Consider the following 13,204-nt stretch of genomic DNA (forward strand, 5'->3'; position numbering starts at 1 on the left):
AAGTTTATCAGGTCTCGTTTAATTTCCTCTACAGTTTTCTCGTCTTTGCTGTATTTCACGAGTGTTGCGAAATTTTCATATTCCATCGGGAGCCCTTTTAGAATTATTGAGACAAACATTTTTTCACTAATTCCTTCATTCACTAGTGTTAAGTTGTATTGCATATCATCTGCTCTGGTGAGATAATCTACTATACTCTCACTTGAAGTCTTCCTACGGCTAGTTAATTGCGCTATCAATTTGTGTAGCTGGGGTCTCTCAAAACTTTTGAAGCGTTTACACAGTACATCCCAAGCTCTAGTGCCATCACCCTTATGTGGTCTAAGAAAAAGAACTGATGTTTTGTCTAAGGCCTGAAATAACTCGTACCACAATGTCTTCTTTTTCTCTTCTAGTTCTTCCCTCCCTTTTTCTATAGCTTGCCTACGTTGCTCCTCCGAAGAATTATTTCTAACAGCTGGCACATAATCTAGATAGGTGGCTTCTCCACTAAGAACTTCACCAAGTTTTAAAGAGTGCATACGAGCCTCAAACTGTTCAGCAAAATACAAGAAATCATCCTCACGCCCGCTGAATACCAATCTTTCTAATTTTGAGCTCATTGTTAGGCCTGTCTTACTTTCGTTTAATTTCCGTTCGCCTCAAATTAACTCTTTAGCTTTAATTGTTCCCTACTGAACCAAAAACTTATGATGCCCCAACTATGTCCTTTGTTTTTCTAAGCTAGTACTGCTCTAGGTAAATATTCTTTTGTAAAAAGGGTCGGGCTGTGAAAAAAAATTTTGTTCGGACTTAGATCAAAACTGCTTTCCTTTCTACGCGTGTTTGAATCTGTTGCCTGTTGGTGGCTGTGTTATAGGGCGACGAAGTGGTGAGTCGTTATGTTTGTGTATCAAAAAAATGCTTTATAGCACCAGGTTAGCTTTTGTTGTAATATGGTAGCACTTGTAAGAAAAGAAAACACTAAGCAAAAAGAGTTTGGTCGACTAAATTAATCTAGAAGTTGGTTTTCTGTTCGAGTTCTGTAATATCCTTGACAAAATCGAAAGCAGGACATTGACATTGAGACAGGGTTTTTCTGCCGCGATTAAGCACGATGAGGATACCAACACCCTCCGAGGATAATGTACTCGAACCCTAATCCTAGTCCTATTTAAGAAATGTTTTACCACCAACTTTTGTGTCTTTCGACCAAACTTGTATCTTACAGAAGCACAGCAAACACAATTGAAAATGAAACAGTTGTTTAAGCTGAGCTGTTCTCAGCTATACTAAGCAATCCTGGTTCCCCGACAGCTCTGTTATACAATTGAACATCCGCGCTCCTTTTTGATCCCCCACAACAGCTCCACTCACTCTTTACTTCACAAGCAGAATCCACTGCTTAGCTACACACACTTAGCACTCCACAATTGAAGTCCCCGACCAGGTACACAAGCTATCGACTCAACAGATGAAGTCCCCCAACCAGCTTCACAAACTGCTCACTTCACAAGTGAAGTCCCCCAACCACTTACAAGAGCTTCCAACTCCACAATTTAAGTCCCCCAACCAGTCACACAAGCTTTTAACTCCACAACTGAAGTCCCCCAACCAGTTACACAAGTTTCTTACTCTTGCTTCCTCTGGTCTCTTTTGGCCACCTCTTGACTACAAGGCTTTTCTCTCCTTGTCTTCTCTGTCTTCCTCCCCCAGTGATTTCAGCGATCCTCTTATGTAGCTAAGAGGCGCAGCAACAACGTTTTTTTTTCTATTTACGATTGGGGTTGATTGCTTAACTTAGAAAAGCTCTGGGCCCATAACCTGTCGGTTAATGGGAACGCAGAGACAAATCTTGTAATCGAATAGTTAAATTAGAAATAATGGTTGACAACTGTGGCGATTAACACGAAAAGTACTAATGATCTGGGATAGCCTTATTAGGGCCATTTTGGGTCTACTTACTATGAATCGTTTACAGAAGGTTAAGACGTCAATTTTGGGTTTGCAGCGGTTCGTCGGTTCTAACGTTTGTAAGAAAAGTTACTGAAATCCTAAAGGATCGGAAACTATTGAAATCCAATTAATTCGTGCATTTTTTGCAAAAAAAAAACAGGTGAATGATTGTTTCAACTTTTTTATTATAGTTACTGCTTTTCCTCAGAAAGCATCAATACTGATGCAACCCCCATAACAGCAAGAAGGGCATCAAGATTCGCCGTAGGCAAAATTCGGGAGAAAAAAAGCTTCATATTTATATATGCAGGCGTCGCAGACTGACAAAAAATGCCAGACGTCGCCATTGCCAACTTAAAACCTCAACAATTGGCGACAAAACTATCAATGATACGGAATAAGGTCTGCAAAATTTGCCATAATTAATGGTTTGTCCTCCGAATATATAAAATACTCAGATGACTTATTGATCTGATTATCTCAAAAATTCTCTGATACCGAGAACTATTATCACTACAACTCACGCTTACAACAATAATGGAATAATCTAAAAGTATCGAGTTTCTACCGAGCACCAAAAATAGATCAAGATGCATTTAAAAAATATAAAGTTTTCAATCAAGTTGAAGAAAAAATCTTTTACGATACCATGGGATGGATATAAAACATCAAAAACAAAAATTTTTTAAACGGAAGCACAAAATCAAAAACTTTTCAAACATAAGTACAAAAAAACAAGTTGATGATGGGTAAGAAATGGTATTCAATTCTAATCTTGCCCTAAATATTACCAACCGGTGCTCTAAAAGAGGCTGAAAAGTCAGAATTTTCCAAAAAGCTTTGTTTTAAAATGCACCGGTTGAGAGAGCACGTTTTAAAAGCGACACAATTTACTAGACAACATTTTAGTAGAAACGTCAATTTATTTGATTTTTTGCCTGAATTTAAAACAATAGTCGAACCAACAAACGACTGTTGTAAAACTGATTGAAAACAAACAACTGTTGTAAGTCATACGTGCTTTATAAAAAGAACATCACCGGATTATTATTAAAACGAGTGAACATTTTAGGGAAATGAAAAAAGTTCGATGCCAAATTTTGGTGACCCTGAAGTGATTATTGATTGGCAATTAATTATTGGCTGCGGTATCTAGTGTTTGGGCATAAAACTTTTTGAAACTCGCATGTATTATCATTAAAAAGTTAGATTGATTGAGTTAAATTGCCCACGAGGAAGTTAATTAATTAATTTAGCGAGAACCAATATACAGCTCCTAAGAGAAATTGAAAGCGAATCGGCGGAAATCGGCTATCGTGCGTGTGTGTGTGTGTGTGTGTGTGTGTGTGTGTGTGTGTGTGTGTGTGTGCTTGTTTGTGCGCGCATGTGTGTGTTTGTGTGCGTGTGTGTGTGTGTGTGTGTGTGTGTGTGTGCGTGTGTGTGATTAAGTATGAATGTATGTGTGTGCGGGTGTGTGTGTATATGTGTGCGTTTGCGTGTGTGTGTGAGAGTTTCTGTGTGGGTGTATGGGTATGTGTGTGTGTGTGTGCGTGGGTGAGTTTGTGTGTGTTCGTATGTGCGTATTTTTCTGTGTGTGTGTTGGTGGGTGGGTGTGTGTGCTTGTGTATGTGTGTGTGTCTGTGTGTTTGTGTGCATGTGTGCATTTGCGCGTGTGTGAGTTTCTGTGTTGGTGTATGGGTATGTGTGTGTGGGTGAGTTTGTGTGTGTTCGTATGTGCGTATTTTTCTGTGTGTGTGTTGGTGGGTGGTTGTGTGTGCGCATGTGTGTTTGTGTGCTTGTGTGTGTGTGTGCCTGTGTATGTGTGTGTGTGTTTGTGTGTTTGTGTGTGTGTGCCTGTGTGTGTGTGCGTGCGTGCTTGTGTGTGTGTGTGTGTGTGTGTGTGTGTGTGTGTGTGTGTGTGTGTGTGTGTGTGTGTGTGTGTGTGCGTGCGTGCTTGTGTGTGTGCGCGCGTGTGTGTGTGTATGGGTGTGTGTTTTTGTGTGTATGTGTGCGTGTGTGTGTATGGGTGTGTGTGTGTATGCATGTATGTATGTATGCGTGTGTGTGTGTGTGTGTGTGTGTGTGTGTGTGTGTGTGTGTGTGTGTGTGTGTGTGTGTGTGTGTGTGTGTGTGTGTGTGTGTGTGTGTGTGTGTGTGTTCGTATGAGCGTATTTTTCTTTGTGTGTTTGTGGGTGGGTGTGTGTGCGCGTGTATGCGTGTGTGTTTGTGTGTGTGTGTGTGTGTGTTTGTGTGTGTGTGTGTGTGTTTGTATATATATATATATATATATATATATATATATATATATATATATATTATATATATATATATGTGTGTGTGTGCGTGTGTGCTTGTGTATGTGTGTGTGTGTTTGTGTGTGTGTGTGTGTGCTTGTGTGTGTGTGTGTGTGTGTGTGTGTGTGTGTGTGTGTGTGTGTGTGTGTGTGTGTGTGTGTGTGTGTGTGTGTGTTTAGCTGAAGCGAAGCGAAATGTTAATTTGGATTCAAAACAAAACTTAGCTGGGGAGCGGTCATGCTTACTCTTTGTCCCTTAAGTTAACTACATTTGCACGTTTTCAAATATATGTGAACATCGCAATTCACAATTTTGCACTAATAGAGGGTCGGTAGGCTCCGTTAACTCATTTTGTTTTCCTGATTTTGCTACTGAATATTAATCTCGGCCATGGTCAATGAAGTACTAGTCAAGAGATATAACATTCCACAAAGTTACAGGATAGTGCGGGACTAACAGGAAATGAGCTTTTGAATACTCTGCAGAAAACGTAAAATTATATCCCCATTTCCCTCACAACGTCTGCTGAAAAAATCCAAACCTTTTTCATCCGCTTATTTCAGCCCTAACATAAAACCCAGATTTCAGATCAACACAGTTGATATCTTAAGATTACTTATATCTGTTTAGAAATGAAAAAGCCATTAGTAGATATATTAAAAGTGGGGCTTGCAAGGAATAAATTAATCGAAAAACCTTTCAGAAAAAATGGAAAATTAATGCTCCTTTGAGAACACCCGCTTAGTAAGAGTTTAAAAACATGATTCCCAATTTTCAAGCATATAAGTTTATAGTGGTCGTAAACTCAGATAAATCCCGATTAAGTTCTTATTATCCTTTGATACTATATTATTAGAGAATTTGTAATAACGAGTTAAGTTACCATATTACACAGTGACAAGTCACTACTGTTATGAGTTCTAAGAATTACGTCATCAGCTGAAAAAAATCTGTTTAAACATCAGAGTCTTTGAAGCTGCTTTGTTAAATTGGTCAAATTGGTAAGGTAACCAGTTCAACTCATAAAGTACAAAATTTGGCTGGTTTCATTCGGATATTGGGGGGGGGGGGGAAGATCTACGTCATCAATTTCTAAAGCATGAGGAGAAAAGAGTATGAACATTTAACAAGGAGACTCGTTAATGTGTGTTCGCACATGATAATCAGACCCGAGCTCATCTACATTTTTGACTTAACTGTCAACCAAATGAAGAGACAATCAAAAATAGAACTTTGCATTCTAAAAAAATTGATACAAAAACTGCTAACTAAAGGAATTAGATAAAACCATGCCTCATTAAAGCTCACAAGAGATCGGCCGTTAATAAGACTACGGGAGAAAAAAAACAAACAGCAGAAAAAGCATTAAAAAATTAAACGTTTTTACGGCAAAAATTCAAAATCTACATTTAATAGCAGCTAGTATCAACGTCCAAATAGAATCAGATAAAACTTTCACTACACAAATTTACTTTTGCGTTACTACAAAGCACATGGGACTTTATATTAATGAAACTCTTTAACAATTCGACAAAATGAAGACATAATGAGGCAAATTTCAAAAATCAACCATTATTTTCAAACCTAATATTTTCAAACGTCTTAAAAAAGATAAGAGCTTTTAACGAAAAAGTTCTCAATAAAATTACTGAACAGTCATTAGGAAATCAATTAGACCCTAGAACTAGATTTGGTTAGACTACGCCACAGAAACCGACTTAAGAGGAGTTAAAACAGAAAAAATTAAAAGTTACAAACAATTTGCGACAGCACAAATTACCGAAGCCAATATCTTTCGCTGTTATCTAGTCATTATGTATTTTTTTCATTTCAAATGTCAATTAAATTAGTTTAGCTGAAATTGTACTGCAAGAGTAAATAAGTTCACTTGGGCCTCATTTGAAAACCATTGAAATCTGTTATTACGCAAATCTGTTGAAAGAAGAGAAAAGGAACACAAATATTGACCACTAAAAAAAGTTTATCGAAACGCATATAGTCCAACAAACAAATTATCAGTCAAAATGCAACGTCAAAAAAACTGAATTACAGGGATGTAAAACCGAATTACAGGGAAGTGGATGGGGCCTCTCGATGATGACAATTAGATACAATCTGGAAAATAAAGCAAAAACAACTAAAACTTTTGTAATAAATTTTCAATAGAAAAAACATCACAAAATTTAAGGCTATTTCCTATAAACTTAGTGCATTGGGTACCTTAATTCATTCAAGTTTCAGTTACAAGCTTATGAGACGTCTCATTTTTTTACAACAAAAAAATTTGAGTAAAAAACAAGCAAAAACGGCAAATTGAAAAAAACTTGAGAGATATGTGTCGAAACAGTAAAATATGAAATGTTCAACAAAAACTTTTTTCATTTTAACAGTTTTTAAGAACAATGGAAATTTTGTGTGTAACAATATTCAAACCACAAGACTTTTGAGAAAAACCGTCGCATCAAAGTCATTAAATTCAAAAGCTTTCAACGGAAATCAATAAAACTTTGTTTCTTTTTTTCCTGGATGGAAACGCAGTAAATTTTGTCATCATAAATTATCATTAAGTCACCACAATAAGCCGTATGACTATGAAAACGAGAACAAATACCAGCAAAATTCAAAAAATCGACAGGAAAGTGTCAGAAGATAGTGTCGAAGTCCTTAAAACCATATAATTTTCTGAGAAAAATTTATCTATGCTCTACTGAACATCTTCTCTAGGCCAATGGGAACTGTCAATAATAAGATATTGTAATAAGTTTTTGGAAGAAACCAAATTCACAATAAAAAAATCCAAAGATTTAAAATATATATGAAAAGTTGTGACATCCAAATCATAAAAAAAAGTCAGAAGATAAAACCAGCCAGAATAATTTTGGTTGCAGTAGAAAAGGAGGTAGTCCTGTCAATTGTGAGATTGACTTACAGTTCACAGAAACGAGTTTAAGACCGTTTAAAGTTCAAAAACGAATTTTCTGAAGAATATTATCAAAGGCACTAGAGATCAACAGCCATTAGATGTCCACTAAAATAACTACATAGGTACTTTTACTGCTTTTTGGGAAGCCTATTGCACTTTTAGTCAACGACTCTTTGCGATAAATCAGATAAAAAACGAATCTAAATAAAACAGTTTCCATAAAAATTACGAAAACTCATATCGGAGCCGTAGAAAAAAATGAGCGACTCCTTGAAAACAATTTATTCGTCCACTTGGCATCATTTGACTGCAAATGGGGTTTGTCAGTAACAGAGCTTTGATTTTAAAATTGACTGGTCTCTAAATGACTTGAAATAATAAAAAAAAATTGAAATGGTTTTTATAATAACAGCTCTCTTATAGAAAACAAACTTTTTTGTTTGTAAACTTCCTTATGAAATAGGCTTTTTCACTGCCTTTTGTCTGTTAGAAACACAAAATTATTTCACTCGTGGCAATTTTGAATTAGTATCAGAAAAAAAAGTAATTTGAACGAAAATTACGCTAAAAGTAAGCAAAAATCATACCAAACATCACGTATTCACACAAAATTTAAACCTCGATAACTCTTCGAAAGAAAAACGAAATTTAAAAAAATCCTTTTAATGCCGAACTCTACGCTGGACGAGCTTTTTAATGATACCACTCACATTTCTCTACAATGAATATATCGATCGGCCAAAATTGACTGAAAAAAAAACCGATTTGAATATATAGTTCCTCCCCCACATATGGGGTCGGAACAATTATCTGAGGCTACAAAAGTCTAATCTTTACAAATTACAACAAAAAGTTTTCAATTTTTTGAATCAGTGTTTTTTTTGTAAATACGTTAATTATTGGTTGGTTAACCCTGCATTTCCTCTGACGTGATTATTTTGAAATTGTTTCTGACTAAATGGTAACTTTCCTGTTTTACTGGTTTAGAAATACGGCCATGTTTACGAGCAATTAGAAATAATTTCGCTGTGTCTGCACAATGCCAAATACACTGGTTAAAAACGGCGCAAACGGATTTTAACTATGAAGGCGTTTTTAAAGATGCGTTTGCGAACTGCTATCGATATATCGATATCTAAGAAAAAATCCTGGACTGCGTACCCACTCAAAACCCGCACATTCCAAATCCACTGAAACTAGGCATAAAATTTCAGAATCAATACAACTAAACTGGAATTTCACATACTCTGTAATGGAGGGAAAGTGTGTTTTATACATGAATATGGTAATATACATCACTCATACTTATTTGGCAACTAAATACGAGCAGAATATTTGTGCCATTTTTGTCTTTTTGTGCTGCAAAAAATTCTGAGAACCTCAATAAATTACCGATACTTCTAAAATATCTACTATTGGCAATGTCACGACCGCTGAGAAATTTCACAGCCAAAAGGGTTTGATTAGGTTTTTCCACCAAAGTTGTAGATAAATTTGATAGAGTAAGACGCCCTTAGGGTTTATATTAGACTGGAAAGGTTCAGTGTTGAAACAGAGAAATGTAACGTAAGCTTGATTGAATCTTTGCGATTTTATTTTTAAATTTAGAATTTAAGTAAGAATATCTGGCTTTCTAGAATTTGACACTGCGGAGTTTCAACTGTTACTTGATTATGAATTTCAGTGATAATAGTACTGGATTAAGTCGTAAAACTGAGCTTCATCATGCACATGTGTTTGAAATAAATTGCCAGTATGTGGAGAACAACTACTTTTAACGTACGCAGCTAAATATTTGCAATCCTCGAGCTTTTGAAACACATTGTAATTTTTGAATTGTGGGTTTGTTAGACGCAAAGTTGGCTTTTCAGGGACATAAATCAGTACAGTGAAATTTAATTCACATTGCTCATAATTTTGAGAAGTTCTAAAGTAAAAAAATATAGTAAACCTCAGAGCAAGAAGAGTAAATTCGTCATTTTTAGTTGCCAGTTTCCAACTATTGAGATAGCAATTTGTCGTAAAGTCACAACTTGCACGTCCGAAACTTGCATATATGAAAGTTATAGCATGCTCATCATGAAAAACAGAAAAGAGTGCTCAGAAAACTGCTAAAGAATGAATGCGTTTATAAAAGCACAGGCTTGGGAACCAAAAAGTAGCAGCTTTAAGCGTCCGAAAAAAATTAGGGTGCGAAAAAATTTTCTTCAGCAGTCCAGTTTTTGAACAAAAATTAAAAAGATTTCTCGGAATAGTTTTTTAAAAACTTTAATTTGAGGGGTAATCAATAGGCCAAACATTGATTGATTTTTCAGATTGACATCAACTAAAAATGCTTCTGTTCAAGTTCATAAGCAAACAAAAAGAAAGATCTGTTGCCCAATCAATGAGGAAAAACACGTCATTACCTGGCCAGCGTCCGAAAAAAGCTATTTCAATAACTTTTGCATTTTGTGGAAGAGAGCGACAAAAACGTGTCGCATTTTTTCACGATTCATGTACCTCTTTTAACTATGGAGCTTAGTTACACAAAAAATGGAAACAAGATACTTATATCATGGGAAGACCTTACATTTTGCCACGCGTATTCACAGTTAAGCCTAACCCATTTCCACAAATCTGAACGAGTATTTACCCTAAGTCATTATTGCTTGAATTTTTATGTAATTACTCGAGACCTAATTCAAATTTGTTCTTATGAACAATGATATGTTTAATGGCACAACTGCTAATCATCCTCTTAATGTGCATTTATTATCGAGCGGGAAATTATTCATCAATTGAATTTTCTTTTTTTTTCATTTTGGTCTAATTGACACTATCTCAATTATTTGGAAAAACGACTGATTTTGTACAAACTAGTGACTTATGGCTTGGAAATGAGTGACGAAAGATTGACACAAGTTTTCATGCTAACCCCAAAAACACGCTTTGTCAAAAACCGCAGTACGTATACCCAATTTTGAACTAAGTTTGAATTAAATTAGCCTAGTGTAACTCGTTTCTACACACGCTAACAACTCTAAACTTAAAACATGGTTTGTGAATAAGCATGACAAAATCGAGTATGTGTACCCGATTTTTCGGACATTGCCTGGGTAATGATTCAAGAAACAGACAACGTAAACTTGAAATATTTCTTTCAAATAGAATACTTTAAGTTTTTGATGGTGTTGCTATGCACCTTAACTGCTCCACAAAGCAAAAAAATCTTATTTGTCTCTTAAATTTTTCTTCGAGTCAGACATCTTGATACAATTTAACCATAATTTTTGAATTTCCATAGAAATAAGGGGTTAATTTAAAATAAATTCTAATGGAATCGATTTTCACCATTCTGTTTTCGTTTCATGTTGAACACAATCACTTTCTTTCATATTAAAATTTTTCCATGAGAAATTGAAAATGACGAATGCGGCATTTTTATCTTTTTTGAACTGAATTTTAGACTGCATTTGTGTGTGAATGAATCTGTTTTATTATGATAACAGTTTTATGTGAAATTTGATATCAACAGATAAATAATTAGTGGTTCAATTATCTCGAAGTTCTCCGTATATCTGATGCGCGAATGAAACGTGAAAAGTACAGAGAAGATAAATATTTTGAAAAATTGAAGCCTCAATTTTTCTTCGAGAAAAATATTTTTTTCCGATATCAGATCAATTTAAGAGCTTTTTAAACGTTCTCCGCAAGAGATATCGACCAGTCAAAATTAGTATCAAAAAAATTGAGTCAGGCTAGCATTAGGGGTTTCTATCCCGCATATGAAAAATAAAAGCTAATTGAGCTCGATGCTGCAGAGCTCAATTCATAGAAACGGCTCGAGGTTATTCAATTATTGCTTAGCTCAAATGAAAAATTGAAATGATTGGAATTAGCTTATTATATTTAATTTATTTCATTTATACTCTGACATACACTGCCCATTTAGTTGTTTGCTGTTAATAACTTAATGGGAATTCAATGTTTTTTGTTGAATTGTATGCATGTATGTTTAAGATTACCTTGCATGGAGTGTTTCCAAAGAGCCAAGCTCCATTTGTAGACGCGTAAATCAAATTCGTAGGCATACTTGTCAATGCCACTAACATGTCACCCAAGGCCAGGTGGAAAATAAACAAATTCACTCTCCAGAAGTTGAACTGTTTCCGTTTTCGATAAAGAACAAACAAAACAAAACTGTTGCCAAAAACGGCAAAAATGATGAGAAATGAGTAGAACGCGAGTTTAACTATATCGTCTACAAGTAGCTCTTCATTTGATAAATCTTGACCTGAAGGAAGGGTTGATTTCATAACTTTCGTTACGTTTGACATCACTAAACCAACCGCCGCCGGCACTTTCATAATAAGAAATAAACCAGCTTTTAAAGAGCAAGTTATCGTCAGCTTTTTACAAGCCGATGCTTTTAGCACGCGACTTAATCCAAATATTGAATTCAACAGAAATCAAAGCAGTTGACTCAATGACAAGAAATATCACAATTTGTTAATAAATTCCCGAAAATTTTCCAGGAAAAGCGCTGAAAATGTCGGAAGTTAAGTAATCTGAACAGCTAACAGCTCAATAACTTGAACCGGTTCTAGATAAAGTTCAGAAGTCTACAGGTAATTAACTTGGGTCGATTTGGTTATGAGTATATTACGCGTTACAATATTTTGCGCCTCTTTCGGTAATCACACGAAAATAAAACTGAATACGGTGCAATAACGAATCCGAAAAAGGCGTCACGTCAAATTCTTCTGTCTTCCATATAATCCCAAATCTCATTATTTTCCTCGCTGATGTAAACAAGAAGAAGGTTGGAATTGGGCAGAAATTTTGGGCAAACGGAGGCTGGTTTGCAAGTAGAGTAAAAGCGTGGCGGGTAAAAATTATTACCCATTAAAACAACGTAATTTGAGTTCGCAGGAAGATGTACGTTGAATAAATGGTGAATAATGAATAACAAAAATAAGCAAAATTAAATTGTATTATGAGGAAAAATGAATCGAGTTTGAAGATAATTTTTGCGTTCAATATTGACTACAGGAGGTCACGTATATAAAAGAGCAGTTGGAGTTGCATAAACAAAGAGCAATTTCGGGGGAGTTTTATGCTCCTAAAATCAATAAATAACCACATGTCTCTCAAATGGCGCTTTAGTCTCATTGGTCAAGAGCATTTTGGTATAATAACTACTATTTCCATGGAATACTTACTTCTACTTGAGGAGCTATAATATGGAAAGAAACAAAAATCACTGCAATTAAACTTCACAGTTCGAACTAAACTGCACTCTTTTTGTTTAATTTTTAACACACATATTTTTCATGGTTAAAGATAATGAGAATAAGTTGTCGCTATATTTTAACCAATCAAATCAGAGAAATAACTGCTGTCTTATTGTACACGGTTTTGCATTTATTATTCAAAAAGGGGAAAGTTGCAAAAAAATGAATATTTTGTTTGGTAAACTATGCGAACGAAAAACAATACTTAGCATATAGATCGCTCTACTCTTTTTATAAATCAAAAGATATATAATTCCCTTTTAGAGATCATTGGAACTCCCTGTGGGGCGCAAACAATTTGAAAAATATATAGTTAAAATAATTAGCACAAATGATATTTCGTTAGAAAGAGTTATTTTGCGCATTTTAGTCCCGATGAAAGGACTCAAACAATCTAATATTAACTGCAATCAAAATAAAGAAGGAAATATGAATATCAAGCATGAGCTTTGCAGACACGATGGCTTTTCTGATCGTCGCAACTATTTACAGTACCAAGTTTGGTATAGAGGAATCCATTCAGCAACAATTCAATCAGATTGAAGTTGCTTTGAAAAATATATTAGTTGATTGGTGTCTTGTAACAGCAAACTTTTCTTTTTTCTCCGAAAAAAAGGTGTTATTACCTACTCATCAACGCCAATTGTTTCAACATACAAGCAGACAGCTCCTTCAGTATCAATATTACATGGAAAACCAGTACTTAATCATAATATTTCGAGCGTGTTTCTCGTTTGTGATCACTGCATTTTTAATCTTGAGGAAGTAAAATAGCT

The 13,204-nt window shown here is 35.2% G+C and overlaps 1 protein-coding gene across 2 annotated transcripts in view; it reads right to left on the reverse strand.

Annotated features, from left to right (window-relative positions):
- LOC142344631 (vasopressin V1a receptor-like) overlaps positions 1-13,204 on the reverse strand; it is an 89,854-nt gene that overhangs the window by 15,732 nt on the left and 60,918 nt on the right. The window contains exon 2 of one of the 2 annotated variants that reach the window (XM_075396443.1): positions 11,160-12,370. In XM_075396443.1, coding sequence (XP_075252558.1) covers positions 11,160-11,501 — 342 coding nt within the window. In that variant the 5' untranslated portion in view covers positions 11,502-12,370. Of the gene's footprint in view, positions 1-11,159; positions 12,433-13,204 lie in introns of those variants that run through there. The other variant, XM_075396442.1, reaches the window with a different exon arrangement.

Source organism: Convolutriloba macropyga, chromosome 8 (genome assembly GCF_964194025.1).
Source record: "Convolutriloba macropyga chromosome 8, txConMacr16.3, whole genome shotgun sequence".
Lineage (NCBI taxonomy): Eukaryota > Metazoa > Xenacoelomorpha > Acoela > Convolutidae > Convolutriloba > Convolutriloba macropyga.